Source organism: Chlorocebus sabaeus, chromosome 6, assembly GCF_047675955.1.
Source record: "Chlorocebus sabaeus isolate Y175 chromosome 6, mChlSab1.0.hap1, whole genome shotgun sequence".
NCBI lineage: Eukaryota > Metazoa > Chordata > Mammalia > Primates > Cercopithecidae > Chlorocebus > Chlorocebus sabaeus.
Genome location: NC_132909.1, coordinates 22,647,955 through 22,672,913, shown reverse-complemented (window position 1 = coordinate 22,672,913; position 24,959 = coordinate 22,647,955). Strand labels below are relative to the sequence as shown.

At 44.6% G+C, this 24,959-nt stretch overlaps 1 protein-coding gene across 16 annotated transcripts in view; it reads left to right on the top strand.

The window, feature by feature from the left end:
- Positions 1–15,803, top strand: part of ZNF146 (zinc finger protein 146) — a 28,892-nt gene extending 13,089 nt beyond the window's left edge. For 4 of the 16 annotated variants that reach the window (XM_007996492.3, XM_007996491.3, XM_007996488.3 and 1 more), the window contains 2 exons: positions 495–565; positions 12,716–15,803. In XM_007996492.3, the coding sequence (XP_007994683.1) occupies positions 13,480–14,358 (879 nt within the window). In that variant the 5' untranslated portion in view covers positions 495–565; positions 12,716–13,479 and the 3' untranslated portion in view covers positions 14,359–15,803. Of the gene's footprint in view, positions 1–491; positions 566–7,926; positions 8,180–12,715 lie in introns of all 16 variants that reach the window. The other 12 variants (XM_007996487.3, XM_007996485.3, XM_007996489.3 and 9 more) reach the window with 4 other exon arrangements.
- The last annotated feature ends 9,156 nt before the right edge of the window (positions 15,804–24,959 follow it).

The window sequence follows — 24,959 nt, the reverse complement described above, 5'->3', positions numbered from 1 at the left end:
CTGTCAGAACAACTTCCTACACATTGTGCCCATGTGCTTTAGTTCTGATGGGAACATGTTGTTAAGGTCAGACGTGAGTGTTGAATTCATCCACGAATAGGGGCTGTAGTTAAATTCCTCTCAGGACCCTGCGTGGGAGTGTAGTGCTAGAGAAAAACAGCAACCACTCACACAAGGTGTGAATAGCTCTCTGTGTGAGTAAAATTCTGAAAGTTAATTCTCCCTTTTTCCCATTTGTGGATGTGTGTAGACTTTAAGTGGTTTAATGAGCATGGCTTTGAAGTTTAGGATTCTAATGGCCCTAGTCCTTCTGCTCATATGATTGTGTGTGCTTTAGTCAGTAAGGCAGAAGGTCATTACTTTGTTCTGTGCATCTTTGGAAATTGCACCCTCATTCTTCAGAAGGCCAGGAGACCCCAGGGCTCAACCTGAGTTCTAGGATGGTACTTTGGCCTCAGCATTAACGTTGTAATGCTCTGTCATTTCCCCAGTAGCAGGTTCTATGGTCCTCTGTTGAAGCCAGAAGACAAACTGCGTGGTGGAGAAGTGGGAAGGATCTGTGCAGGTGAGTCAGTGACAGGCAGGCCACAGTGTTTCAGTCAGCATTAATACCTCTGAAGTGCTTTGAAGGATGTTTTCTTACAGGCTCTAGACGTAGAGTATTGCTTGTTGTGAGTTTTCTAGATTCCTGAATGACGCTTCCAGTCATTATTTTTGTGTGTTTCATTCTTCCTCTTCACCAGATTCTAGAGGGGCCAGGCGCCCCTCCTATTGCTGTTCTGACGTCAGCCTTCCTTATTCATCCGTGCTGCCACTGCGGTGGCTGTTCTCCTTCATCCTTGTCCCGTTTCCTGTCCTCACTCATTGTCCTTTATACTTTGTAAGACCTTACATATTGTCTGATATTTAAGTTCCTTTTTGTTACTACCTTCTTTCATCCTCTCAGAGACTGAATGCCTCAGAATTATATTTTACACCTGTTCTCACACTTCCCGTTGTCTTCTCATTTACCTCTGCCATCGTAGATCCGTGGACTCCTCTGCCTCCCTTCTGCCACCATGTACCACTGTCATAAGTTGTTGACCTAGAAATCAGTTTTCCCTATGCTACTTTTATGTGTGGGGGCATATATGTATGGCACAATCACAGCTGACTGCGGCCTCAGCTTCCTGGGCTGAAGTGATCCTCCACTCTCAGATTCCCAAAAAAAAATCTCCTCTTAGCTCTGACTCTTAGTCCTGCAGTTCTTTTGTAAAGTTGTGGTCATGTTTAAGAGTGTCACATATATCCTTCTTGAGGTAGCCTAGGAATAAGCCAGTATATTATATCTATGCTGCAAATAAGTATACATATAAGCCCTAATTTTTCCTTTTCATGTAAATGGTGGTATATATTCTATTATGTACATAAGTTTTTTTCTTAGAATTCTCTGTCAACACATAATTTGTTATTTATTTATTTATTCATTTTTTTGGAGACAGAGTTTTGCTGTATCACGCAGGCCAGTCTTGGCTCACTGCAATCTCCGCCTCCTGGGGTCGAGAGATTCTTGTGCCTCAGGCTTCCAAGTAGCTGGGATTACAGGCATGTGCCTCCACACCTGGCTAATTTTTGTATTTTTTGTAGAGATGGGGTTTTGCCATGTTGGCCAGGCTGGTCTCCAGCTCCTGTCCCCAAGTGATCCACCGTGAGCCACCGTGCCTGGCTGACACGTAATTTACTTAACCTGCCTCCTACTAATGGACATTTAGGTTGTTTCCAGGCTTCTGCTATTGAAGACACAAGTATGTATACTTGTTTATATTGCTTTGCAGAAATATGAAGATTCAAAAGTACATAGCATTTACTTTTAAGTGGAATGCTGGGTCAAAGTTATGTTTATAAATTTAACTGAGATAAGCACATTGCTCTCAAAAGAAGTAAACCCATTTATGTTTCTACCAACCTGATATATTCACATCCTACAAGTATTTATTGCATGATATGTACTAGGTACTATTTCAGATGGTAGGGAAATGTCAGCTATCAAAACAGTCAAAAATTTCTTCCTCCTAGGGACTGCGTTGTAATTGGGGGAGACAAACCATGAATAAATACTTTAAAAATATATACTATCAGATAGTGATAAGTGCTATGGAAAGAAGTAAGGGAGACTGGCATAGAGAGGGGTAGTTGGGGTTGTAATTTTAAATCGGCTTGGTGGGGAAAGGTGTCACTGAATACCATTTGAAAAAAGATCTGAAGAGTTTGAGAGTGGGCGTGCAGTATTGGGTGGAAGATCAGTAGCCAGAAAGAACAAAAATGTTAAAAGCCCTAAGGCAGGAGAAGCTTGCTGTCCCATTCAGAGAACAGTGATCAGGGCTGTGGGCTGGAAGAGAGAGGGCAGAAGGGAATAAGAGTAGCAGTGGTTAGGTAACAGGTCAAATCACATGCTTCGGCATTGATTCTGAGTGATTTTGGAGACTCAACAGAGGGCCGGCCTGCCTTCCTTCCTTCCTTCCTTCCTTCCTTCCTTCCTTCCTTCCTTCCTTCCCTCCCCCCCTCCCTCCCTCCCTCCCTCCTTTCCCCTTCCCCTTCCCCTTCCCCTTCCCCTTCCCCTTCTCCTTCTCTTTTCCTTTCTTTGAGTCTGAGTCTTGCTCTATCACCCAGGCTGGAGTACAGTGGTGCGATCTTGGCTCACTGTAACCTCTATCTTCCAGGTTCAAGCGATTCTCCCGCCTCAGCCTCATGAGCAGCTGGGATTACAGGCGCCTGCCACCACGCCTGGCTAATTTTTATATTTTTAGTAGAGACAGTGTTTCACCGTGTTGGCCAAGGCTGGTCTCAAACTCCTGGCCTCAAGTGATCCACCTGCCTTGGCCTCCCAAAGTAATGGGATTCCAGGCGTGAGTCACTGCTCCCAGCGTGTCAGAGGGCTTTCAGCAGAGGAATGATGAGATCAGAATTACATTTTGAAAGGAATAATCAGGTCTGTTATATAGAAAATAAACTATGTAGGGGGCCAAGGCTATAAGGTTAATTGGAGGCCTTTTTCTTTTCTTTTCTTTTTTTTGAAAAAACACAAATTTTAAAGTTCAAGAGGGCACAATTTTCTATCTCCCTAAATTTCTGACTTTTGTATCCAACTGTCTACTTGAATACTCATTTATGTGATCAACAGACATGTCATAAGTAACAAGTCCAAAAGAAAACTCCTGATTTGTCTCAAAAATTTCTAGGTGAAGAAATCTTATCTCAAAAATCTGAGTGAGAAAGTGATGGTGGTTTAGTGACAGGTAGTCAGATTTTTTTTCTGTTTTTGTTTTTGTTTTTGTGACTGAGTCACCCTCTGTTGCCCAAGCTGGAGTACAATGGCATGATCTCAGCTCACTGCAACCCCACCTCCCAGGTTCAAGCGATTCTCCTGCCTCAGCCTCCTAAGTAGCTGGGACTACAGGTGCAAGCAACCATGCCTGGCTAATTTCTGTGTTTTTAGTAGAGATAAGGTTTCACCATGTTGGCCAGGATGGTCTCTCTCTCTCCTGGCCTTGTGATCCACCTGCCTCGGCCTCCCAAAGTGCTCGGATTACAGGCGTGAGCCACCGCACCCGATCTGTCTGGTTTTTAAAATAGTTTAAAGGAATAGCTTACAGATTGTATGTGGGATATGAGAAAAAAGAGTCCGAGGTTTTGATTTGAAAAACTGGAAGAAAATGGATTATCATTTAGTGAGATAGGAAGTCTGTAGAAATTTTTGAGAAAGATCAGGAGTTTTCTTTTGGACTTGTTGCTTGTGACATGTCTATTGATCATATAAATGAGTATTCAAGTAGACAGTTGGATACAGAAGTCAGGAATTTAGGGAGATAGAAAATTGTGCCCTCTTGAACTTTAAAATTTGTGTTTTTTGTTTGTTTGTTTGTTTGTTTTTTTAAAGAAAATCGTGCCGGCCGGGCGCGGGTGGCTCAAGCCTGTAATCCCAGCACTTTGGGAGGCCGAGGTGGGTGGATCACGAGGTCAGGAGATCGAGACCATCCTGGCTAACATGGTGAAACCCCGTCTCTACTAAAAATACAAAAAACTAGCGGGGCGTGGTGGCGGACGCCTGTAGTCCCAGCTACTCGGAGGCTGAGGCAGGAGAATGGCGTAAACCCGGGAGGCAGAGCTTGCAGTGAGCCGAGATTGCGCCACTGCACTCCAGCCTGGGTGACACAGCGAGACTCCGTCTCAAAAAAAAAAAGGAAAATCGTGCCTTCCTCTGTCCTGCTATACTAACAGACTGCTTTATTCGAGGGTGGTGTGTCTTTCCTTGCTAAGCCCTACGTTCCCTACCATTCAGGGATGTCAGTGGGTCCATCAAATTTCCTTCAACCAGTGTAACATTCCTGGATTCCGTGATTGCATGCAAGGAGCTGTGATGAGGCCCTTGAAGCTGTCCTATGGTTGTGGAGAGCACCATACATAAGGGCTCTTCTTGTCCATACTTAGTGGTTCATGCCTGTATTCCCAGCACTTTGGGAGGCCAAAGTTGGAGGATTGCATGAGACAAGGCTGGGCAACATAGCAAGTCCCTGTTGCTGCAAAAAAAATTTTAATTAGCCCGGTGTGGTGGCACACACCTGTAGTCCCAGCTACCTGAAGGCTGAGGCAGGAGGATCGCTTGAGCCCAGTGGTGCAAGGCTGCAGTGAGCTATGGTTGAATCACTGCATTCCCACATGGGCGACAAAGCAAGAACCTATCTCTGTTTTTAAAAATAAATAGAGAAGAAAGGACTCTTTTTTTTTTTTTTTTTTTTTTTTTTTTTTTTTTTTTTTGAGACAGAGTCTCGCGCTGTCGCCCAGGCTGGAGTGCAGTGGCACGATCTTGGCTCACTGCAAGCTCCGCCTCCCGGGTTCACGCCATTCTCCTGCCTCAGCCTCCCGAGTAGCTGGGACTACAGGCGCCCGCCACCACGCCCGGCTAGTTTTTTTTTGTATTTTTTAGTAGAGACGGGGTTTCACTGTGTTAGCCAGGATGGTCTCGGTCTCCTGACCTCATGATCCGCCCATCTTGGCCTCCCAAAGTGCTGGGATTACAGGCTTGAGCCACCGCGCCCGGCCAAGGACTCTGTCTTAGAAGAGTAATGGCAGCTGCCTACTCACATCCTCTCTCATATGACATGAGAATTATAACTACTTCCTACTCTTAACATTTTTTTTCTCTTTCACAGACATAAAAAGCAGATAGAGAGCCAGGCGCGGTGGCTCACACCTGTAATCCCAGCACTTTGGGAGGCCGAGGTGGGTGGATCACCTGAGGTCGAGAGTTCGAGACCATCCTGACCAACATGGAGAAACCCCGTCTCCACTAAAAATACAAAAATTAGCTGGTCGTGGTGGCACATGCCTGTAATCCCAACGACTCAGGAGGCTGAGGCAGGAGAATCACTTGAACCCAGGAGGCAGAGGTTGCTATGAGCCAAGATTGCATCATTGTACTCCTGCCTGGGCAATGAGAGCGGGAAGAAAAAGAGGTTGATAGAGATGTTGTCTACAATTTTAGAAGAATAAATATTTCTTCTTCTCTTTGAGACGTGGTTTCGCTCTGTTGTCCAGGCTGGAGTACAGTGGTGCCCATCGTGGCTCACTGCAACCTCTGCCTCCCGGGTTCAAGTGATTCTCCTGCCTCAGCCTCTTGAGTAGCTGGGACTACAGGTGCCCACCACCACACCCGGCTAATTTTTGTATTTTTTTGGAAACCAGTTTTCACCATGTTGGCCAGACTGGTCTCAAACTCCTGACCTCAAGGGATCTGCCCACCTCTGCCTCTCAAAGTGCTAGGATTACGGGTAGGAGCCACTATACCCGGTCTCATTCTTAAGTTAGAAGTAACTGTAATCTCAATTCTTATTTTGGCATCTCTAGAGTTTCCGTCTTGCCTTACACGGTTTTACTGTTTATGGGACAGACAGCTGTCTAATTTCATTCTCATTGTGTCAGAATGCTACCCACATTACAATTTTCATCCCATTATTTTGAGATCCAGAGATTACCTCAGACCAGGTTCATGTTATTTCTGGATTATTTCTTTTCTCATGGTCTTTGTAATAGAATCAGTCAAGCCTTAAAAAGACACACTAAGCTCTCTTTAATAGAGAACAAAGGGCCAGGCACAGTGGCTCACATCTGTAGCCTAGGCGGCAGATCTCTTGAACCTAGGAGTTCTAGACCAGCCTGGACAACGTGGTGAGACCCCATATCTTTTTTTTTTTTTTTTTTTTTTTAAAAAGGCCAGGCTCGGTGGCTCACGCCTGTAATCCCAGCACTTTGGGAGCCAAGGCAGGCAGATCACCTGAGGTCCAGAGTTTGAGACTGGCCTGGCCAACATGGTAAAACCCTGTTTCTATTAAAAATACAAAAATTAGCTGGGCGTTGTGGTGCACACCTATCATCCCAGCTACTTGGGAGGCTGAGGCAGCAGAATCGGTTGAACCCGGGAGGCGGAGGTTTCTGTGAACTGAGACTGCACTCCAGCCTGGGCAAGAGAGCGAGACTCCATCTCAAAAAAAAAAAAAAACCATACAAATTATGTGACTACGAATATGAACATATTTCTGTTTATAAAATTTTTGAATCTTGGCCTTTGATTATGAAATATTCTTGTGTAGGTACTACTTATCATATAAACTTGAATTCAATTTTCATTAAATGTTTCTGTTCTGCCTTTTTTCATCTTCCCTCTGCTTGTCCATTACTTCATGTTTTCCAGAGGAACTTACAAGTCCTCAGTAAATGATATCTTAAACATATTTTTAGATTTTGCTGTCTACAGTCTGCATCATAATCCTGTTGAAAGGCAGGTCCATGTTTTATTTTTCTGATCAGTAGTTTCAGAATGCATGAGTTGCTGTTAAATAATCTATGAATTTTTTGTGTGGAAGTATTGATCAGTTCTTTTTTCTTTTCTTTTCTTTTTTGAGACATAGTCTTGCTCTGTCACCCACACTGGAGTGCAGTGGTGCAGTCTGGGCTCACTACAACCTCCATCTCCCAGGCTCAAGTGATTCTCCTGCCTCAGCCTCTTGAGTAGCTGGGATTATAGGTGTGTGCCACCACAGCCAGCTAATTTTTTGTATTTTTGGTAGAGACGAGGTTTTGCCACGTTGGCCAGGCTTGTCGTAAACTCTTGGCCCCTGGAATTACAGGTGTGAGTCACCATGCCCAGCCATTCAATTATTTTTTCATATGAACATTTTTAAAATAAAACGAATGGTGAAAGAATAGTAAAACAGTCTCTTATGTACCCACCATGTGGATTCAATCATTAATATTTTGCCACGCTTTTGTATGTCTGTATCCGTGTGTTTATTTTGTGTGCTGAGGCATCACGATGTTTTACTTCTAAAAAATTAGAGATATATATTTTCTACCAAAAAGGGGAGTTCCGGCCAGGTGTGGTGGCTCATGCCTGTAATGCCAGCACTTTGGGAGGTGGAGGTGGGCAGATCACCAGATTTCAGGAGTTTGAGATCAGCCTGACCAACATAGTGAAACCCTGTCTCTACTAAAAATACAAAAATTAGGCATGGTGACACACGCCTGTAGTCCCAGCTACTTGGGAGGTTGAGGCAGGAGAATCACTTGAAGCCAGGAGGCCAAGGTTGCAGTGAGTTGAGATGGCGCCACTGCACACCAGCCTGGGCGACAGAGCGAGACTCCGTCTCAAAAAAAAAAAAACAAACCAAAAAACAAAAAAGAGCTCCCTGTATATAACGAAATACCATTATCACACCTTAGAAGATTAACCATATTGTCCTAATATTATAGACTACCCAGGCTATGTTCACATTTTTCCAATTGTCCCCAGAATGCCTTCCATAGTTTTTTTAAATTCTAGGCTGTAATCAGGGTTCAAGCTTTGCATCTGGTTGCTATCTCTTAAAAATCTAAACTTTTCTTTCTTTCTAGGCATGGGGGTTCACACTTGTAATCCCAGCATTTTGGGAGGACAAGGCAGCCAGATCATCTAAGGTCAGGAGTTCAAGACCAGCCTAGCCAACATGGCGAAACCCCATCTCTACTAAAAATGCAAAAATTAGCTGACTGTGGTGGCATACGCTTGTAATCCCAGCTACTTGGGAAACTGAGGCAGGAGACTTGCTTGATCTTGGGAGGTGGAGGTTGCAGTGAGCTAAGATGGTGCCATGCATTCCAGCCTAAGGTACAGAGCAAGACATTTTGTCTCCAAAAAAAAAAAAAAAAAATTCTGGGAGCCACTTCCAGGAAGATGTATAGATTCTAAAAAGGTTAAAAGGCCAGGCGCAGTGGCTCACGCCTGTAATCCCAACACTTTGGGAGGCCAAGATGGGCAGATCACAAGGTCAGGAGATCGAGACCATCCTGGCTAACACGGTGAAACCCTGTCTCTACTAAAAATACAAAAAATTAGCCAGGTGCGGTGGTGGGCGCCTGTAGTTCCAGCTACATGGGAGGCTGAGGCAGGAGAATGGCATGAACCCGGGAGGCAGAGCTTGCAGTGAGCCAAGATTGTACCACTGCACTCCAGCCTGGGTGACAGAGCAAGACTCCATCTCAAAAAAAAAAAAATTACAAGATAGGGACCAGATATATCAGCTCACACCTGGAATCCCAGCATTCAGGTAGACGGGGAGGTAGGATTGCTTGAGGCCAAGAGTTGGAGACTAGCCTGGGCCATAGAATGAGACCCCCATCTCTACAAAATGTTTTTAAAAGTAGCAGGGCATGGTGGCCTATGCCTATGGTCCTAGCTGCTCAGGAACCTGGGGTAGAAGGATCACTTTGAGCCCAGGAATTTGAGGCTTTACTGAGCTATGATTGTGCCACTGTGCTCCAGCCTGGGCAACAGTGAGACCCTGTCTGTAAAAAAATAAAAGGTAGGAGGGGGTCAGGCTAAGCCAAAGAAGGACATGAAGGACATCATGTTTGATAAGTATCACTGTCACTGAAGCTCATCAGGATCTTCTGGGCCTGTGAACTTGTTTAATTTTTACTTAGAAAGCTCTTCCTCCAGGCTGGGTATGGTGGCTCACACCTGTAATCCCAGCACTTTGGGAGGCTGAGGCAGGCGGATCACCTGAGGTCAGGAGTTTGAGACTAGCCTGACCAACATGGTGAAACCCCATCTCTACTAAAAATACAAAAGTAGCTGGGCATGGTGGCATGTGCCTGTAGTCCCAGCTACTTGGGAGAGTAGCTGAGGCAGGAGAATTGCTTGAACCCAGGTGGTAGAGGTTGCAATGAGCTGAGATGGTGCCATTGCACTGCAGCTTGGGCAACAAGAGTGAAACTCTGTCTCAAAAAAAAAAAAGATCTTCCTCCATATAGCTGTAAGGATCATTGTCTTAATTTTCTTCATGTCTTAACATGATTCTTACCTTTTCAGATTTCATCCTTTCTGAAATTAAATCTATTTATGGCTTCCCTTTTTTTCCATAGCACTGAAAACTTTTTTTTTTTTTTTTTTTTTTTGAGATAGAGTCTTGCTCTGTCACCTAGGCTGGAGTGCATCGGTGTGATCTCGGCTCACTGCAACCTCCATCTTCCGTGTTCAAGCAATTCTGCCTCAGCCTCCCAGGTAGCTGGGATTACAGGCACCTGCCACCATGCCCAGCTAATTTTTTTTTTTTTTTTTGTATTTTTAGTAGAGATGGTTTCGCCTTGTTGGCCAGACTGGTCTTGAACTCCTTACCTCAGGTGATCCGCCCACTTCAGCCTCCCAAAATGTTGGGATTACAGGCAGGAGCCACTGTGCCCGGACTGCTTTTTAACAAACCATCTCTATTCTGTTAGCATGTCCGCTAGAATGTAAACTTGATGAGAGCAGGGGATATTATCAATTTTGTTCAATACTATTTATCCCTAGAGCCTAGAACTGTACCATGCACACGGTAATGAGACAAGTATTTGTTGAATGGATATTTTGAGCAGCTGTTCTCAGACTTTTTGGTCTCGGAAACGCTTTACTTTTTTTTTTTTTTTCTGTAGAGATGGGGTCTCACTATATTGTCCAGCCTGGTCTTGAATTCCTGGGCTCAAGTGGTTTTCCCACCTTGGCCTCCCAAGTGTTGGGATTACAGGTGTGAGCCACTGTGTCCAGCCTTTTTCTTTCTTTCTGAAAACACTTATAACCTCTGTATTTTCTGTTTTGAAATGTCACAGTAATGTGACTAGGTATGGGTCTTATTCTTACTCAAATTGTCCCTTTGACTTAGAGTAGAGGCAGTTTTTTTGTTCTTTGAATATTTCCTCTAATGAGTTTTCCTTTTTTGGAACTTCTTTTACTCAGCTTTTATGTTTCCTTGGTGTATCCTCTGAACTTGTCATGGAAATTTCTACCATGAAATGACATTTGTCACTTGTGATCGTATTTTATTGGCCAAGTGAGCACCCAGCCATGCCTGAGTTTGCTAGGGTGAGGCAAGTGGTGCCTTCTGGAACAAGGTGACTTGTTATTGATGAATGTGGATATGCTCTGCTTTATCTCCCCCCTCTCCCTCCAACAGTCTTAATTTCTAAGGGAACTTTTCTTTCCATTTCTTGCTTACAAAACCTTGTTGTTCTTTAACTGACAAAATATCTTCTACCTATTCCTGATTGGTTTTAGTGTTGTCTGCTGGACCTTGCCTTTATTTTCTCATAACTTTTTTCTCTTGATTTTGATGTCTTTCATGTTAGTGGGGTTAGTGGAATATTAGTTAACAGCTCACTAAAAGGTGATCATGAGCTCTTTTGTGCCTGAGTGCTTGTATCCTTCAGTGGCTGAAAAGTGAAATGCTTACTGAACCATTGGTCTCCGTCTTGCAGAAGATTATACTGTCTGACTCCAGTGAGCAGCCATGGCTAAGTCCTTTGTTTTAGCCAATGAAATATGAATACAAGTGACACTTATCATCTTGGAGGGGCATCTTAATGAGGTTTTGTTTGTTTGTTTTGTTTTTGCAACAATCTTGCTGTGTCACCCAGGCTGGAGTTTGAGTGCAGTGACGTGATCTTAGCTAACTGCAACCTCTGCCTCCCAGGTTCAGGCGATTCTCATGCCTCAGCTTCCCAAGCAGCTGGGACTATAGGTGCGCACCACCACACTAGGCTGATTTATTGTATTTTTAGTAGAGAGAGGGTTTTGCCATGTTGGCCAGGCTGCTAATGACGTTTATTGTGGGCCTTTCGGTTTATCCAGAGAAGGATCCTCTCGTATCCTGCCTGTAGGTATATATACCTGGTTGCCAACATCTTTTGTCTTCCGCTGCAGAATGGTGCTGCAGGTCTTACCACATATGTGGGTTTAATCTCTGATTTCCGTGTAGCAGCTCATTCCTGTCATCTCATTTGCTGCATGCCCCTGAGCTCTGATTAAATTTCTGCAGGGGATAAACTTCCATTTCATACGAAGATGTGGCCAGTCCTTTGTTCTCATAACTGGACAGTGCGTATTCAACTGCTCCTTACACTTTTTTTCAGCCACCATCCTTTATTCCTTTTGAAAAACCTAATTCACTTCGTTTTCTGAGTTTTTCCGATATTTTGTGGTACAAATCACTGGCGCTCTCTTCTGCAGTACATTCGCATTATTTGAGTTTCCTCTGATGACTCTGCTGTGCATTGAACTCTTCCGTATCCTTTCCATTATTGAAAAGTTTGTTAATACCTATTGTTGTGTACCAGTGTCTCTTGTAATTTTTTTTTTTCTTGTGAGTTTGTACCATTTTCCCCTTTCTTATCATTTTAATGGGGTTTTGGGAGGAAGCACTTGTGGGTTGATTTATTCCCTTTCTTAGAAAGATGAGCATTATTTAGCTGGGTGTGGTGGCGTGTGCCTGTAATCCCAGTTACTCGGGAGGCTGAGGCAGGAGAATCGCTTGAACCCAGGAGGCAGAGGTTGCAGTGAGCCGAGATCCGAGATCGCACCACTACACTCCAACCTGGATAACGAGCGAAATTCCATCTCAAAAAAAAGAAAGAAAGAAATATGAGCATTATTTTTCTTCCCTAGCATCCCAGGTGGACTTTCTAATTTTTATGTAGTCATCTTTTTCTTCTATTTGGCAATTTTTCATTATTTGTTATGCAACTTCCTAATTCTGAAATGGAAAGGCTATTTTTCAAGAGTACTCTCAGCTTTGTAGACCCATGAATGTTAATTTTCTACCTAGATCACCTCAAGTAGGGTTCCCTTCTCATAATTTAGTTGGAAGCATTAATAATATAGATTCTCAGCCGGGCGCGGTGGCGCAAGCCTGTAATCCCAGCACTTTGGGAGGCCGAGACAGCGGATCACGAGGTCAGGAGATCAAGACCATCCTGGCTAACACGATGAAACCCCGTCTCTACTAAAAACACAAAAAAAATTAGCCCGGTGCGGTGGCGGGCGCCTGTAGTCCCAGCTACACGGGAGGCTGAGGCAGGAGAATGGCATGAACCCGGGAAGTGGAACTTGCAGTGAGGGGAGATCATGCCACTGCACTCCAGCCTGGGTGACAGACCAAGACACCGTCTCAAAAATAAAATAAAATAAAATAAAATATAGATTATTTTCATATTGGAAGATGGGCTACCAGAGTTAATCTCAAAAAATTTTATTGCTAGCAATGGGAACATTCACAAATAAAAGTGATGGTATTATAAAGGCAAGATGAAGGGCCTACCATGTGCCAGCCATGGTTCTGGGCACTTTATGAATTAACTCCTTTGTGCTGTGGTTCTTTGTACTCTATTTTAGAGGAAGCCTGAGAAGATGATGCACAGATAGAGAGGCACCAGGACTTCGGAGGCACGTTGATCCATCTCCAGTGAAGACTGAGGGAAAGAGCATTGAATATAAGAAAAAATACTTCCTCTGTTCTCAGACCCTATTTGTTTTAAGGCCACAGCTTTTTGAAGTTTGAGTTTGAAACACAACCTGGACTGAAATCATGAGGTAGGTTGTGTAGGAAAGAATCATCAAGGGAATTAGTTGGCAACTTCTCTACCACAGCTTACTCCTTATGGTATTCACCTCCTTTAAGTGTAAATGCCTCTGGTTTAAAACATTTGTGCCTCGTCTCATACCAGAGTGTTCATACTGGAGAGAAACCCTATGAATTTACTGAATGGGGGGGAACTTTTACTCACATGTCACATTTCATCGAACGTAGAAGTCATGCTGAAGAGAAACCCCGTGCTTCTGAGGAGTGTTGACAAGCCCGTAGCTAGATGACAGTCTCACTGAGAAGCAGAAAATTCATGCTGGAGAGAAACCAGTGAAGGTAGCAATACTTCATTGAATATTAGAAAATTTTTCTGGAGAGAAAGCATTGAATGTACTGAGTATGATAACATTTCCTCTCAAACCGTATCCCTTACTCTGCATTTGGGAGGTCATACACAGAGAAGCCTTATAAATGTAAGAGATGTGGAAATATCTTAAGCCAAAAGTAAATCCTCACTCATCAAGAAATTTATACTGGAGAGAAACCTTGTGAATGTGGGAAAGCTTCCATTCAGATGTCACACCTCAGCCAGCAGAGAATCTACAGTGGGGAAAACCCCTTTGCCTGTAAGGTATGTGGGAAAGTCTTCAGCCACAAGTCGAACCTCACTGAGCATGAGCATTTTCACACGAGAGAGAAACCTTTTGAATGTAACGAGTGTGGAAAAGCCTTTAGCCAAAAGCAGTATGTCATTAAACATCAGAACACCCATACCGGCGAGAAGCTTTTCGAATGTAATGAATGTGGAAAATCCTTTAGCCAGAAGGAAAACCTCCTTACGCACCAGAAAATTCACACTGGAGAAAAACCTTTTGAGTGTAAAGATTGCGGGAAAGCTTTCATTCAGAAGTCAAACCTCATCAGACACCAGAGAACTCACACAGGAGAGAAGCCCTTTGTATGTAAGGAGTGTGGAAAAACCTTCAGTGGCAAATCCAACCTTACTGAGCATGAGAAAATCCATATTGGAGAGAAGCCTTTTAAATGTAGTGAATGTGGAACAGCCTTTGGCCAGAAGAAGTACCTCATAAAACATCAGAACATTCACACTGGAGAGAAACCCTATGAATGTAACGAATGTGGAAAAGCTTTCTCTCAGAGAACATCCCTTATTGTACATGTGAGGATTCATTCAGGTGATAAACCTTACGAATGCAATGTGTGTGGAAAAGCCTTCTCTCAGAGCTCATCTCTCACTGTGCATGTGAGAAGCCACACAGGTGAGAAGCCCTATGGTTGCAATGAATGTGGGAAAGCCTTCTCTCAGTTCTCAACCCTTGCTCTGCATTTGAGAATCCACACAGGTAAGAAGCCTTATCAGTGCAGTGAATGTGGGAAAGCTTTCAGCCAGAAGTCACACCACATTAGACACCAGAAAATTCACACTCACTAAGACCCCATGAACGCCTTGAACGTGGGAAAGCTTTCATTAGAAGTTTGCACCTCATCATACCCCAGAAATAATGCTTCTGAAGCAAAGCACCACGAATGAGGTTAACTTTAACAAGTACTAAAAACTTAAAGGACACCAGAAAATTTGTACTGAAGAGAAAGATATGCGTATGATAAAAAGCCTGTGTCCAACAAAGAAACCTGCAGCAGAGATAATGGTGAAAGTTTAGGCACATTTTCACTAAAAACGGAAACAAAATGGATGCCTGTTTTTTATTGCTACCACCATCGATCTGGAGATCTTTGCGGGTAACAAGAAAAATAAGTTGTAAATATTGGAAAGGAACAGACAGAAATAGATGACATGGTCATCTACAACTAATATTAAGACTCCTGTGGTATTGATTCAACAGAGCAGAAGAGATTTCAGAAAAAGACCTATGCATTTATTAGAATTTGGAATATGATACAAGCGGCATCAGGAAGTGAGGAAATAATGGAACTTTTTTTTTTTTAAGTGGACGTAATTTGTTCTCCAAGGGGGAAAAAACAGACCATGAACTATACACAAAAGTGAATCCAGAGATTAAAAACAGAAATATGAAAAAGCTATATACTAAAATGCACATGACCTTGGGAATAGGGAAACATTCCTTGTAACAACTTCAAAAATACTTAGCAGTTCTACTTGTGAGTATGAATGCTCAGGAAATACATACTAGGATATTTACTGTGGCTTGATTTGTAGTAGCCAAAAATTAGAAACAACGGAGAAAGCTCATCATGAACAATATGGGAAATTCTTATGTAATACTATATATCTGTAAAATGCAACAAATGAAATCCACATGTATTAACAGAAAGATCCCAAATTATTGAGGGGGATCAAGTTGCAGAAGGATGCAGATAGTACAATGACTCTTTGTAAATTTGAATTAAAAATTCCCTCACAAAACTCAGTACTATCTCTTGGTAATGGATGCATATATGTATGTACATGTTTTTGAAATGGATTGGAAGGAAACAGACCAAACTCTTGATAGTGGTCACCTGTGAAGAGTGGCGAAGGGAAAGTAATGAGTGTGGGAGGTGGGGTGGGTATTGGTTAAAGGGGACTTCAGCTTTTTATATAAACATCCACTTCTCTTTCAAACGATTTCAAGTAAATATAAGAAGATACTGATTGATTCTGGATTGTGGTATAGGGATATCTTGTCTTATTTTTTGTACTTTTCTGTATTTTTAAAATTTCTCAAAATAAGAATGGGAGTGAGGATGGGAATGCTGTATCTGTGGAAGTCATGTTATACTGGATTCATTTCCAATCAAATACTAAACATTTTATAGAAAATATTTCTAAAATTTTATCATGAATGAGTGGATGGACTTGCTCTCTATGTAATATGAAATTAATCTATTTTATTAAAATTTAAAAGGACAGCACAATCCAAATGTTTGAATTATTTTAACATGGTATACACAGTATATCGGGGTCCCCAACTCCCCCCCCCCAACTGCATGGCAGGCGGTGGGCGGCGGGTGAGTGAGCATTGCCACCTGAGCTCCACCTCCTGCCAGATCAGTGGTGGCTTTAGATTTTCATAGGAGCGTGAACCCTATTGGGAAGTATGCATGTGAGGAATCTAGATTGTGCGCTTCTTATGAGAATGTAATGCCTGATGATCTGAGGTGGAACAGTTTTATCCTGAAAACATCCCATCCCCATTCCTCTACCCCCTACAAACCGTCCGTGAAAAAACTGTCTTCCGTGAAACAGGTCCCTGGTACCAAAAAGGTTGGGCACCACACTATATGACCTGTGTCTTTTTATTTCTAACATTTTTCAGAATGAGTTTAGAAAATTTTAACTTTTTGTTATACATACACAGGCTTCATATAATTGGTCTTTTTCAGTTATGCTGATTTTGGAATGTCAGTTTTCCTCTCCTGCATACATGGGAAACGTGTGCATTAAATATTAAATTTTTGATAATATCTTTTTTTTTTTTTTTTTTTTTTTTTTAATCTTGCTCTGTTGCCCAGGCCAGAATACCATGGCAGGATCTTGGCTCACTGCAGTCTGCTCTGTCTCCTGGACTCACAATCCTCCCACCTCAGCCTCCCAAGTATCTGGGACTACAGGCATGCACCACCATGCTGTGCTAATTAATAATAAAAAAAAAAAAATTGTAGCGATGGGGGCTCCGTATATTGCCCAGATTAGTTTCAAACTCCTGGGGTGAAGTGATTCTCCCATGATCTCCTCAAGTGCTGCCGTTACAGGTATGAGTCACCATGCCCGGCTAATTTTATTTTTAAAAAGAGAAAACAACTTCCCAGAACTTGCACAGTTCAGTGCATTAGATGCCAACACCTGTGTGTTGGTCTTAACCTAGAGCTATGTCACTGCTCCCAGTGCTGTTAAAGGGAGAGAGGATGGGACGGGTATGAGAAAAATGGCTCAGACCCTAGACAGAGTTCTGTTTTGTAAACCAGCCCTTCCTGAAAATTTTTAAATATTTTCATCACAGTGTAATATGAAGAGTGTTATTAAAGGTTTTCTTGAATAATGGTGAATGTCAATAATACACAGCATTTGAGCTTGATTTTGAAACCTTAAAGAAAAAACTTATTAAATGAGGCCGGGCGCAGTGGCTCAAGCCTGTAATCCCAGCACTTTGGGAGGCCAAGACGGGTGGATCACGAGGTCAGGAGATCGAGACCATCCTGGCTAACCCGGTGAAACCCTGTCTCTACTAAAAAATACAAAAAACTAGCTGGGCGTGGTGGCGGGCGCCTATAGTCCCAGCTACTCGGGAGGCGGAGGCAGGAGAATGGCGTGAATCCGAAAGGCGGAGCTTGCAGTGAGCTGAGATCCAGCCACTGCACTCCAGCCTGGGCGACAGAGCAAGACTCCATCTCAAAAAAAAAAAAAAATTATTAAATGGTACTACATCACTATCTTTTAGCCTTTTTGGAGAAATTAGATACTTAAGTGTCTGAATCTGTTCTTTCTAATGTGATGTACCCCATCTTTTTCTCTGCTTTCCCTCTGCACACACATTTCACATTTTAAGGCGTTCTCTTTATGATACAGTTGGCCTTCTGTATCCAGTGGTTCTGCATCCATTAATCAACGAACCCTGGATGGAAATTATTTAAAATATAGAACAATTAAAAAAATACAAATGTTAATATACAACTATTTGGATAGCATTTACATTGTATTAGGTATTATGACTAATCTACAGAAGATTCTGGCTGGGCATGTGGCACACATCTGTAGTCCCAGCCGCTTGGGAAGGTAAGCTGGGAGGGTTGCTTGAGCCCAGGAGTTTGAGGCTGTGGTCAGCCATGATTGCACCACTGTATTGCAGCTTGGGTGACAGAGTGAGACCCTGTTGCAAAAAAAAAAAAAAAAGGAAAAACAAAAGGATGAAGACATAGATCAGTAGGAAGAAAATTGAGAGTCCACAAATGCTATGGGTTGAATGTCCCTTCCAAAACTCATGTTGAAATTTAATTGCCATGGTAATGGCATGAAACGTTGAGTCCCTTTAACATGGCCATGAAGGGACTGGGTGTGGTGGCTCACTCCTGTAATCTTAGCACTCTGGGAGGCCAAGATGGATGGATCACCTGAGGTCAGGAGTTCAATACCAGCCCGACCGACATGGTGAAACCCCGTCTCTACTAAAAATACAAAAATTAGCTGGGTGTAGTGGCACACACGTGTAATCCCAGCTGCTTGGGAGGCTGAGGCAGGAGAATTACTCCAACCCAGGAAGCAGAGGTTGCAGTGAGCCAAGATTGTGCCACTGCACTCCAGCCTGGGAGACAGAGTGAGACTCCATCTCAAAAAAAAAAAAAAAAAAAAAAGATGTCCATGAAGTCTCTACTTTCATGAGTGGGATTGGTGTCATGATAAAAGGGCAAGTTTTGTCCCCACTTGCTCTCTCTTGTCCTTCCTCTGTGGGATGACACAACAAGAAGGCCCTTACCAGATGTCACCCTCTCAGTTGTGGACTTCCCAGCCTCCAGAACTGTGAACCAATATGTTTCTGTTCCTTATATTCAACCAGACTCGGGTATTCTGTTATACCAACACAAACTAGGATAGCAAATCAATTGATACACTATGGGCAACTGATTTTTCAACTAGAGTGCCAAACTTATTTAATGGAGGAAGGAATAATTCCCTTAAAAAATGATGGTGGGGTCAGTGGCTCACATCTGTAATCCCAGCACTTTGGGAGGCCGAGGTGAGCAGATCACAAGGTCAGGAATTTGAGACCAGCCTGGCCAACATGGCAAAACCCTGTCTCTACTAAAAACACAAAAATTAGCCAGGTGTGGTGGTGGGGGCCAGTAATCCCAGCTACTCAGTAATCCCAGCTACTTGGGAGGCTGAGGCAGGAGAATCACTTGAATCCAGGAGGCAGAGGTTGCAGTGATCCGAGATCGTGCCATTTAACTCAGCCTGGGTGGTAAGAGCAAGACTGTATAAAAAAAAAATGTTGGGACCAGGCACAGTGGCTTATGCCTGTAATCCCAGCACTTTGTGAAGCTGAGGCGGGTGGATCACCTGAGTTCAGGAGTTCAAGATCAGCCTGGCCAACATGGTGAAATCCTGTCTCTACTAAAAATACAAAAAACTAGCTGTGTGTGGTGGTGGACGCCTATAATCACAGCACTTTGGCAGGCTGAGCTAGGAGAATCGCTTGAATCCAGAAGGTGGAGGTTGCAGTAAGCCGAGATTGCACCACTGCACTCCAGCCTGGCAACAAGAGCGTCAAAAAAAAAAAAAAAAAAAAAAAAAAAAAAAAAAAAAAGGCTGCGGTAATTGAGGTAAAAAGATGAATTTGGACTCTTGCTTCACACCATATACAAAAATTAACTCAAAATTGTCCAAAGACCTAAACAAGATACAAAACCATAAAACTCTTGGAAGAAAACATAGAAGTAAATCTTCATGACCTTAGATTTGGCAATGATTTTGTAAATATAATACCAAAAGTATAAGCAGCAACAACAAAAGTAGATAAATTGGGCTTTGTCAACATTTAAAACTTTGTGCATCAGACACTATCAAGAAACAAATTCAACATGCAGAATGGGAGAAAATATTTAGAAATCATCTGGGCCAGGCATGGTGGCTCACGCCTGTAATCCCAGCACTTTGGGAGGCCGAGGCGGGTGGATCACCTGAGGTCAGGAGTTCAAGACCATCCTGGCCAACATGGTGAAACCTTGTCTCTACTAAAAATATAAAAATTAGCCGGATGTGGTGGCGCATGCCTGTAGTCTCAGCTACTTGGGAGACTGCGGCAGGAGAATGACTTGAACACGGGAGGTGGAGGTTGTAGTGAGGCAAGATCAAGCTATTGAACTCCAGCCTGGGTGACAGAGCGAGACTCCATTTCAAAAAAAACCTATTAAAAATGGGCAAATTTCTGGGCATGGTGGCTCACGCCTGTAATCCCAGCACTTTGGAGGGCTGAGGTGGGTGGATCACGAGGTCAAGAGTTTGAGACCAGCCTGGCCAACATGGTGAAACCGCGTCTCTACTAAGACTACAAAAATTACCAGGCATAGTGGCACGTGCCTATCATCCCAGCTACTCGGGAGGCTGAGGCAGGAGAATCACTTGAACCCGGGAGGTGGAGGTTGCAGTGAGCCTCACTGGAGGCTGAAGGCTGCACTCCAGCCTGGGTGACAGAGCAAGACTGTCTCGAAAAAAATAATAAATGAAAATAAAAATGGGCAAATAAATAGAATTATTTTCTCCAAAAAAGATAATAGAGGTGTCCAGCAAGCACATGAAACCATGTTCATAAAGTCATTGTGTAAGTCCAGTATCTGTTTCTCTTGATGTGGTCATCCGCTGATTTTCTTTTTCCCTGATAATTCATCACATTTTCCCAGTTCTTTATATTTCAAATAATTTTAGATTGCACCCAGGGCATTTTAAGTGTTATTTTCTAAGATTGTGTTCTGTTGAAATTATCTGAGAGTAAATGTTGGGTTTTTGGTTTTGGTCTTTTTTTTTTTTTTTTTTTTTTGAGACAGGGTTTCGCTCTTGTCCCCCAGGCTGGAGTATAGTGGCATGATCTTGGCTTACTGAAACCTCTGCCTCCCAAGTTCAAGCGAATCTCCTGCCTCAGCCTCCTGAGTAGCTGGGATGACAGGCATCCTCCACCACGCCTGGCTAATTTTTGTATTTTTAGTAGAGACGGAGTTTTGTCATGTTGGCCAGGCTGGTCTCAAATTCCTGACTTCAGGTGATCCACCCACCTCGGCTTTCCAAAGTGTTGGGATTACAAGCGTCAGCCACCGTGCCAGGCCCAAATTGGATCATTTCAAATCCTCAGGGAAGGCAGACTTCCATTACTGACCAAGACGGGATAAGCACATTTCAGCATCTCTGTCACCCCAGAGTGAATACAAAAAGAAACCACTTGAAGATTCAGAAATGCAGGTACTAGCAGGCAGATGTGAAGGGAGTTAAAAACGTGAAGAATGGACACTATGACCACATGTTTGCTGGGGTATTTTCCTCCTTTATCTTCTGGCTTTGGAAGGAGGGAAGTCTCAGAGCTGTGTGATGCATTCTGGGAGCAAAAATTACAAGAAACGCCTTCTTTCCAGCCAGAGGAGTCCAAAAGAGGACCCGGTGTGACAGAGTGAGAGAGGGGTCCTTTTTTTTTTCTTGAGATAGGGTCTTGGTATGTCACCCAGGCTGGGGTGCAGTGGCACGATCTTGGCTCGGTGCAGCCTTGACCCCTTAGGCTTAAGTGATTCTCCCGCCTCAGCCTCCTTAGTAGCTGGGCCTAGAAGCATGAGCCACCATACCCAGTTAATTTTTAAACATTTTATAGAGACAGGGTTCTCACTCTGTTGCCCAGGCTGATTTCGAGCTCCTGAGCTCCAGGAATCCAACCTCCTTGGCCTCCCAAAGTGCTGGGATTACAGGCGTGAACCACCACACCCAGCCTTTCCTTTTTTCTGTTTTTCTTCTTTTCTCTATTGGCCTTGCACCAACAGCCCCAGTCATTAGGCTGCTCTGCCACTGCCATAGCTGTCAACCGAACCAAGAAAAAAGACCCATGGATCCCCTGTCTGTGTGTCTGAGTGGCTGGGGGCAGGGGGTATCCTCTCTTTCTTTCTCTCTCTCTATTCTTGCCACCTCACCACAAAGTGAAGCTAGGTCTGGTCCTGTGAAGACATGCGTGTTGGGGGCGCTGGGAGGGTAGCTAAAACTCCAATAGAAGGCCAGGTGCGGTGGCTCAGGCCTGTAATCTCAGCACTTTGGGAGGCCTAGGCCGGTGGATCACGAGGTCAAGAGATCGAGACCATCCTGGCCAACATGGTGAAACCCCGTCTCTACTAAAAATACAAAAATTAGCCGGGTGTGGTGGTGCGTGCCTGTAATCCTAGCTACTCAGGAGGCTGAGGCAGGATAATCGCTTGAACCCGGGAGGTGGAGCTTGCAGTGAACCGAGATCATGCCACTGCGTTCCAGCTTGGCGACAGACCAAGAGCACGTCTTAAAAAATAAATAAATAGGCCGGGCGCGGTGGCTCAAGCCTGTAATCCCAGCACTTAGGGAGGCCGAGACGGGCGGATCACGAGGTCAGGAGATCGAGACCATCCTGGCTAACACGGTGAAACCCCGTCTCTACTAAAAATACAAAAAAAAAACTAGCCGGGCGAGGTGGCGGGCGCCTGTAGTCCCAGCTACTCCGGAGGCTGAGGCAGGAGAATGGCGTGAACCCGGGAGGCGGAGCTTGCAGTGAGCTGAGATCCGGCCACTGCACTCCAGCCCGGGCTACAGAGCAAGACTCCGTCTCAAAAAAAAAAATAAATAAATAAATAAATAAATAAATAAAAAGGAATCGTCGAATTCTACGCCTTAGAACGTGTCGTTTTTCATCCACTGTGGTTGGTACTCGATAGACTTTCATCTTGTTGACGGTCAGTTTTGGGACCTTTTCTCGTATTATTTGGTAATTTTCTTTTTTTCTCTTTTTTCTTTCTTTTTTTTTTTTTGAGACGGAGTCTCACTCTGTCGCCCAGGCTGGAAAGCAGTGGCGCGATCTAGGCTCACTGCAACCTCCTCCTCCTGGGTTCATGCCATTCTCCTGCCTAAGCCTCCTGAGTAGCTGGGACTACAGGCACTCGCCACTACACCCGGCTAATTTTTTTGTATTTTTAGTAGAGACGGGGTTTCACCGTGTTGGCCAGGATGGTCTCCATCTCCTGACCTTGTGATCCGCCCACCTCGGCCTCCCAAAGTGCTGGGAATACAGGCGTGAGCCACTGCGCCCGGCCATTATTTGGTAATCTTCATTGTGTTTTGTTTTCTTGAATCCCTACTGTTCAGTGGCTAGGCTGGAAACTGTTGGAAACTCTAATTATTTTATCATGTGACGTTTTATTTCTTTTGAGTTTAGGGAACGACGGCCTCAGACCCGGCGAGCCTCGCTGCCCTTGCCAGAGCCATGGATTTGCATTTGCGCAGAGTCGGGGTCTCCCGGGCTCCTTTGAATCGCTTTGGCAGCTCCCTGGGTTTAGAGCTACAGGGTTTTCTGCCTCCCCTGAGATTCCAACGCGTGCACCAACCCGCGCCTAAAGGGCGTGTATGACCCCAGCCGCGTTAGAGGCCCAGTTCTAAGCCAAGGGGCTGCGGCCGGACATTCTAGGATCCGATCTGGCGGGCTCGAAGGGAGGACAGTCACTGCAACCCCGAAAGCTCCGCGCCTAAGACGCCCGCGCAGAAAACCCGGATCACATTTCCCACGGTCCACCGCGCATCCAGGCGGCGACTTGCGCTGGACTACCTTTCCCAGGGTCCACGGCGCATCTAGGTGGTGGCTTGCGCTGGACTACATTTCCCAGGGTCCACCGCGCATCTAGGAGGAGGCTTGTGATGCAGCCTCCCAGCTTCGAGGCTACCACCTGCCCGAATTCGTGCTTTGGCAGAGTCCCTGGTGCCTAGGTGATTGGGTGCAGGGTCTCTTAAGGACCCTCCGTTGACGATGCCTCGAGCTGCCTAGTTTGGGTTTATGGCCCCCTCGGCTCTGTCCACGGTTGTCGGGGTCCCGGGCTGCTTCTCTTGGAGGGCTCTGTGCCGGAGGCTACTCTGAGTCCGGGTTCCTTCGCCGGGTTGCGGGCTTCGGGCTTCTGGGTCCGCTGTCGCGGTTTGGGTGCGGGGCCTTGGCTCAGGCGGAACCCGACCGGGATCGCCCCGCGAGATGCAGTCGGTGAGGGAGCCAGGAGCCCGGGGCTGGGCGGGAACTCCAAGGCTGCTGGAGTTGGAGCTGGCGCGGGGTAGACCTGTGCGCGCGCGTGTGTCTGTGTGTGCGCGAGTCACTGTGTGCACGCGTGTGTCTGCGTTTGCATCTCTGTGCACACGTGTGTCTGTGTGTGCGTCTCTGGCACTTGTTTGTTTGCCTGTATGCACACGTGTGTCTGTGTGTGCGTCTCTGCGTGTCTGTTTGCCTGTGTGCACACGTGTGTCTGTGTTTGCGTCTCTGTGTGCGCACGTGTCTGTGTGTGCGTCTCTGTGCACAAGTGGGTGTGCGCGCGCATCTCCGTGTGTGCGTGCGTGTGTGGCGCTAGCCGGCTGTTTGACGTTGTGCATGATTGTGACAGCATTAGGTGTGTGGCCACTTGCAACCACGTGAACGGTTTTTCTTGACTGTGTATGACTCTTGCTTATGTTGTTGACTGTATGTCAATAGGTATAGAGGGAGTGTCTGTGTTGCCCAGGTTGTGAGAGCATGATGGTGTCATGAGCGGTTTTAGTTAAAGGTAGGAAAAAACCAGGGTGTTTTTCTTTCTACATTTACACACCACTCACCAATGTGAGGTTTTTTTTTTTTTCTCCCACACTAAACAGTTTTCAGTGGACACCAGCTGGGTATGCTGTTCAGTGCAATTCCGACTCTACCTGGAGATAGCAGCAGAACCCATCGGTTAAGGGCTTAGTCCCATAATACTGCCCCCTGCTTCAGATGCCAATTGCAGGTCCCAGGATGTGACCTGTGCTTCTGACCTACTGGCTATAAATTGGGGTTCCCTCGACCCCTCAAGCTTGAGTATTTTGCTAGAGTGGTTCACAGAACTCCGAGAAACACTTTACTTATGTTTACCCATTTATTATAAAGGATATTGCAAAGGATACAGATTAACAGCCAGATGGAAGAGATGCATAGGACAAGGGATGGGGGAGGGGTGCAGAGCTTCCATGCCCTCTCTGGCTGCACCACTCTCCAGGAACCTTTACGTGTTCAATAATCCAGGAGCCCTCCAAACCCCATAGTTTAGTTTAGTTTAATCCCAACTACTTGGGAGGCTGAGGCAGGAGAATCTCTTGAACCTAGGAGGCAGAGGTTGTAGTGAGCTGAGGTCTTACTACTGCACTTCAGCCTGGGTAACAGGGTGATACTCTGTCTGAAAAAAACAGGTAAAGCAAAGGAAAAAGAAATTTACAGTTTATGACCGAAAACAACATGGTCATAAGCAATTTCTGCAATGTAGACATTTCCAGGGTGTAATAAGATGGTTGGTTGAAAGCTGGGGGTAAGGATATAGGAGAAG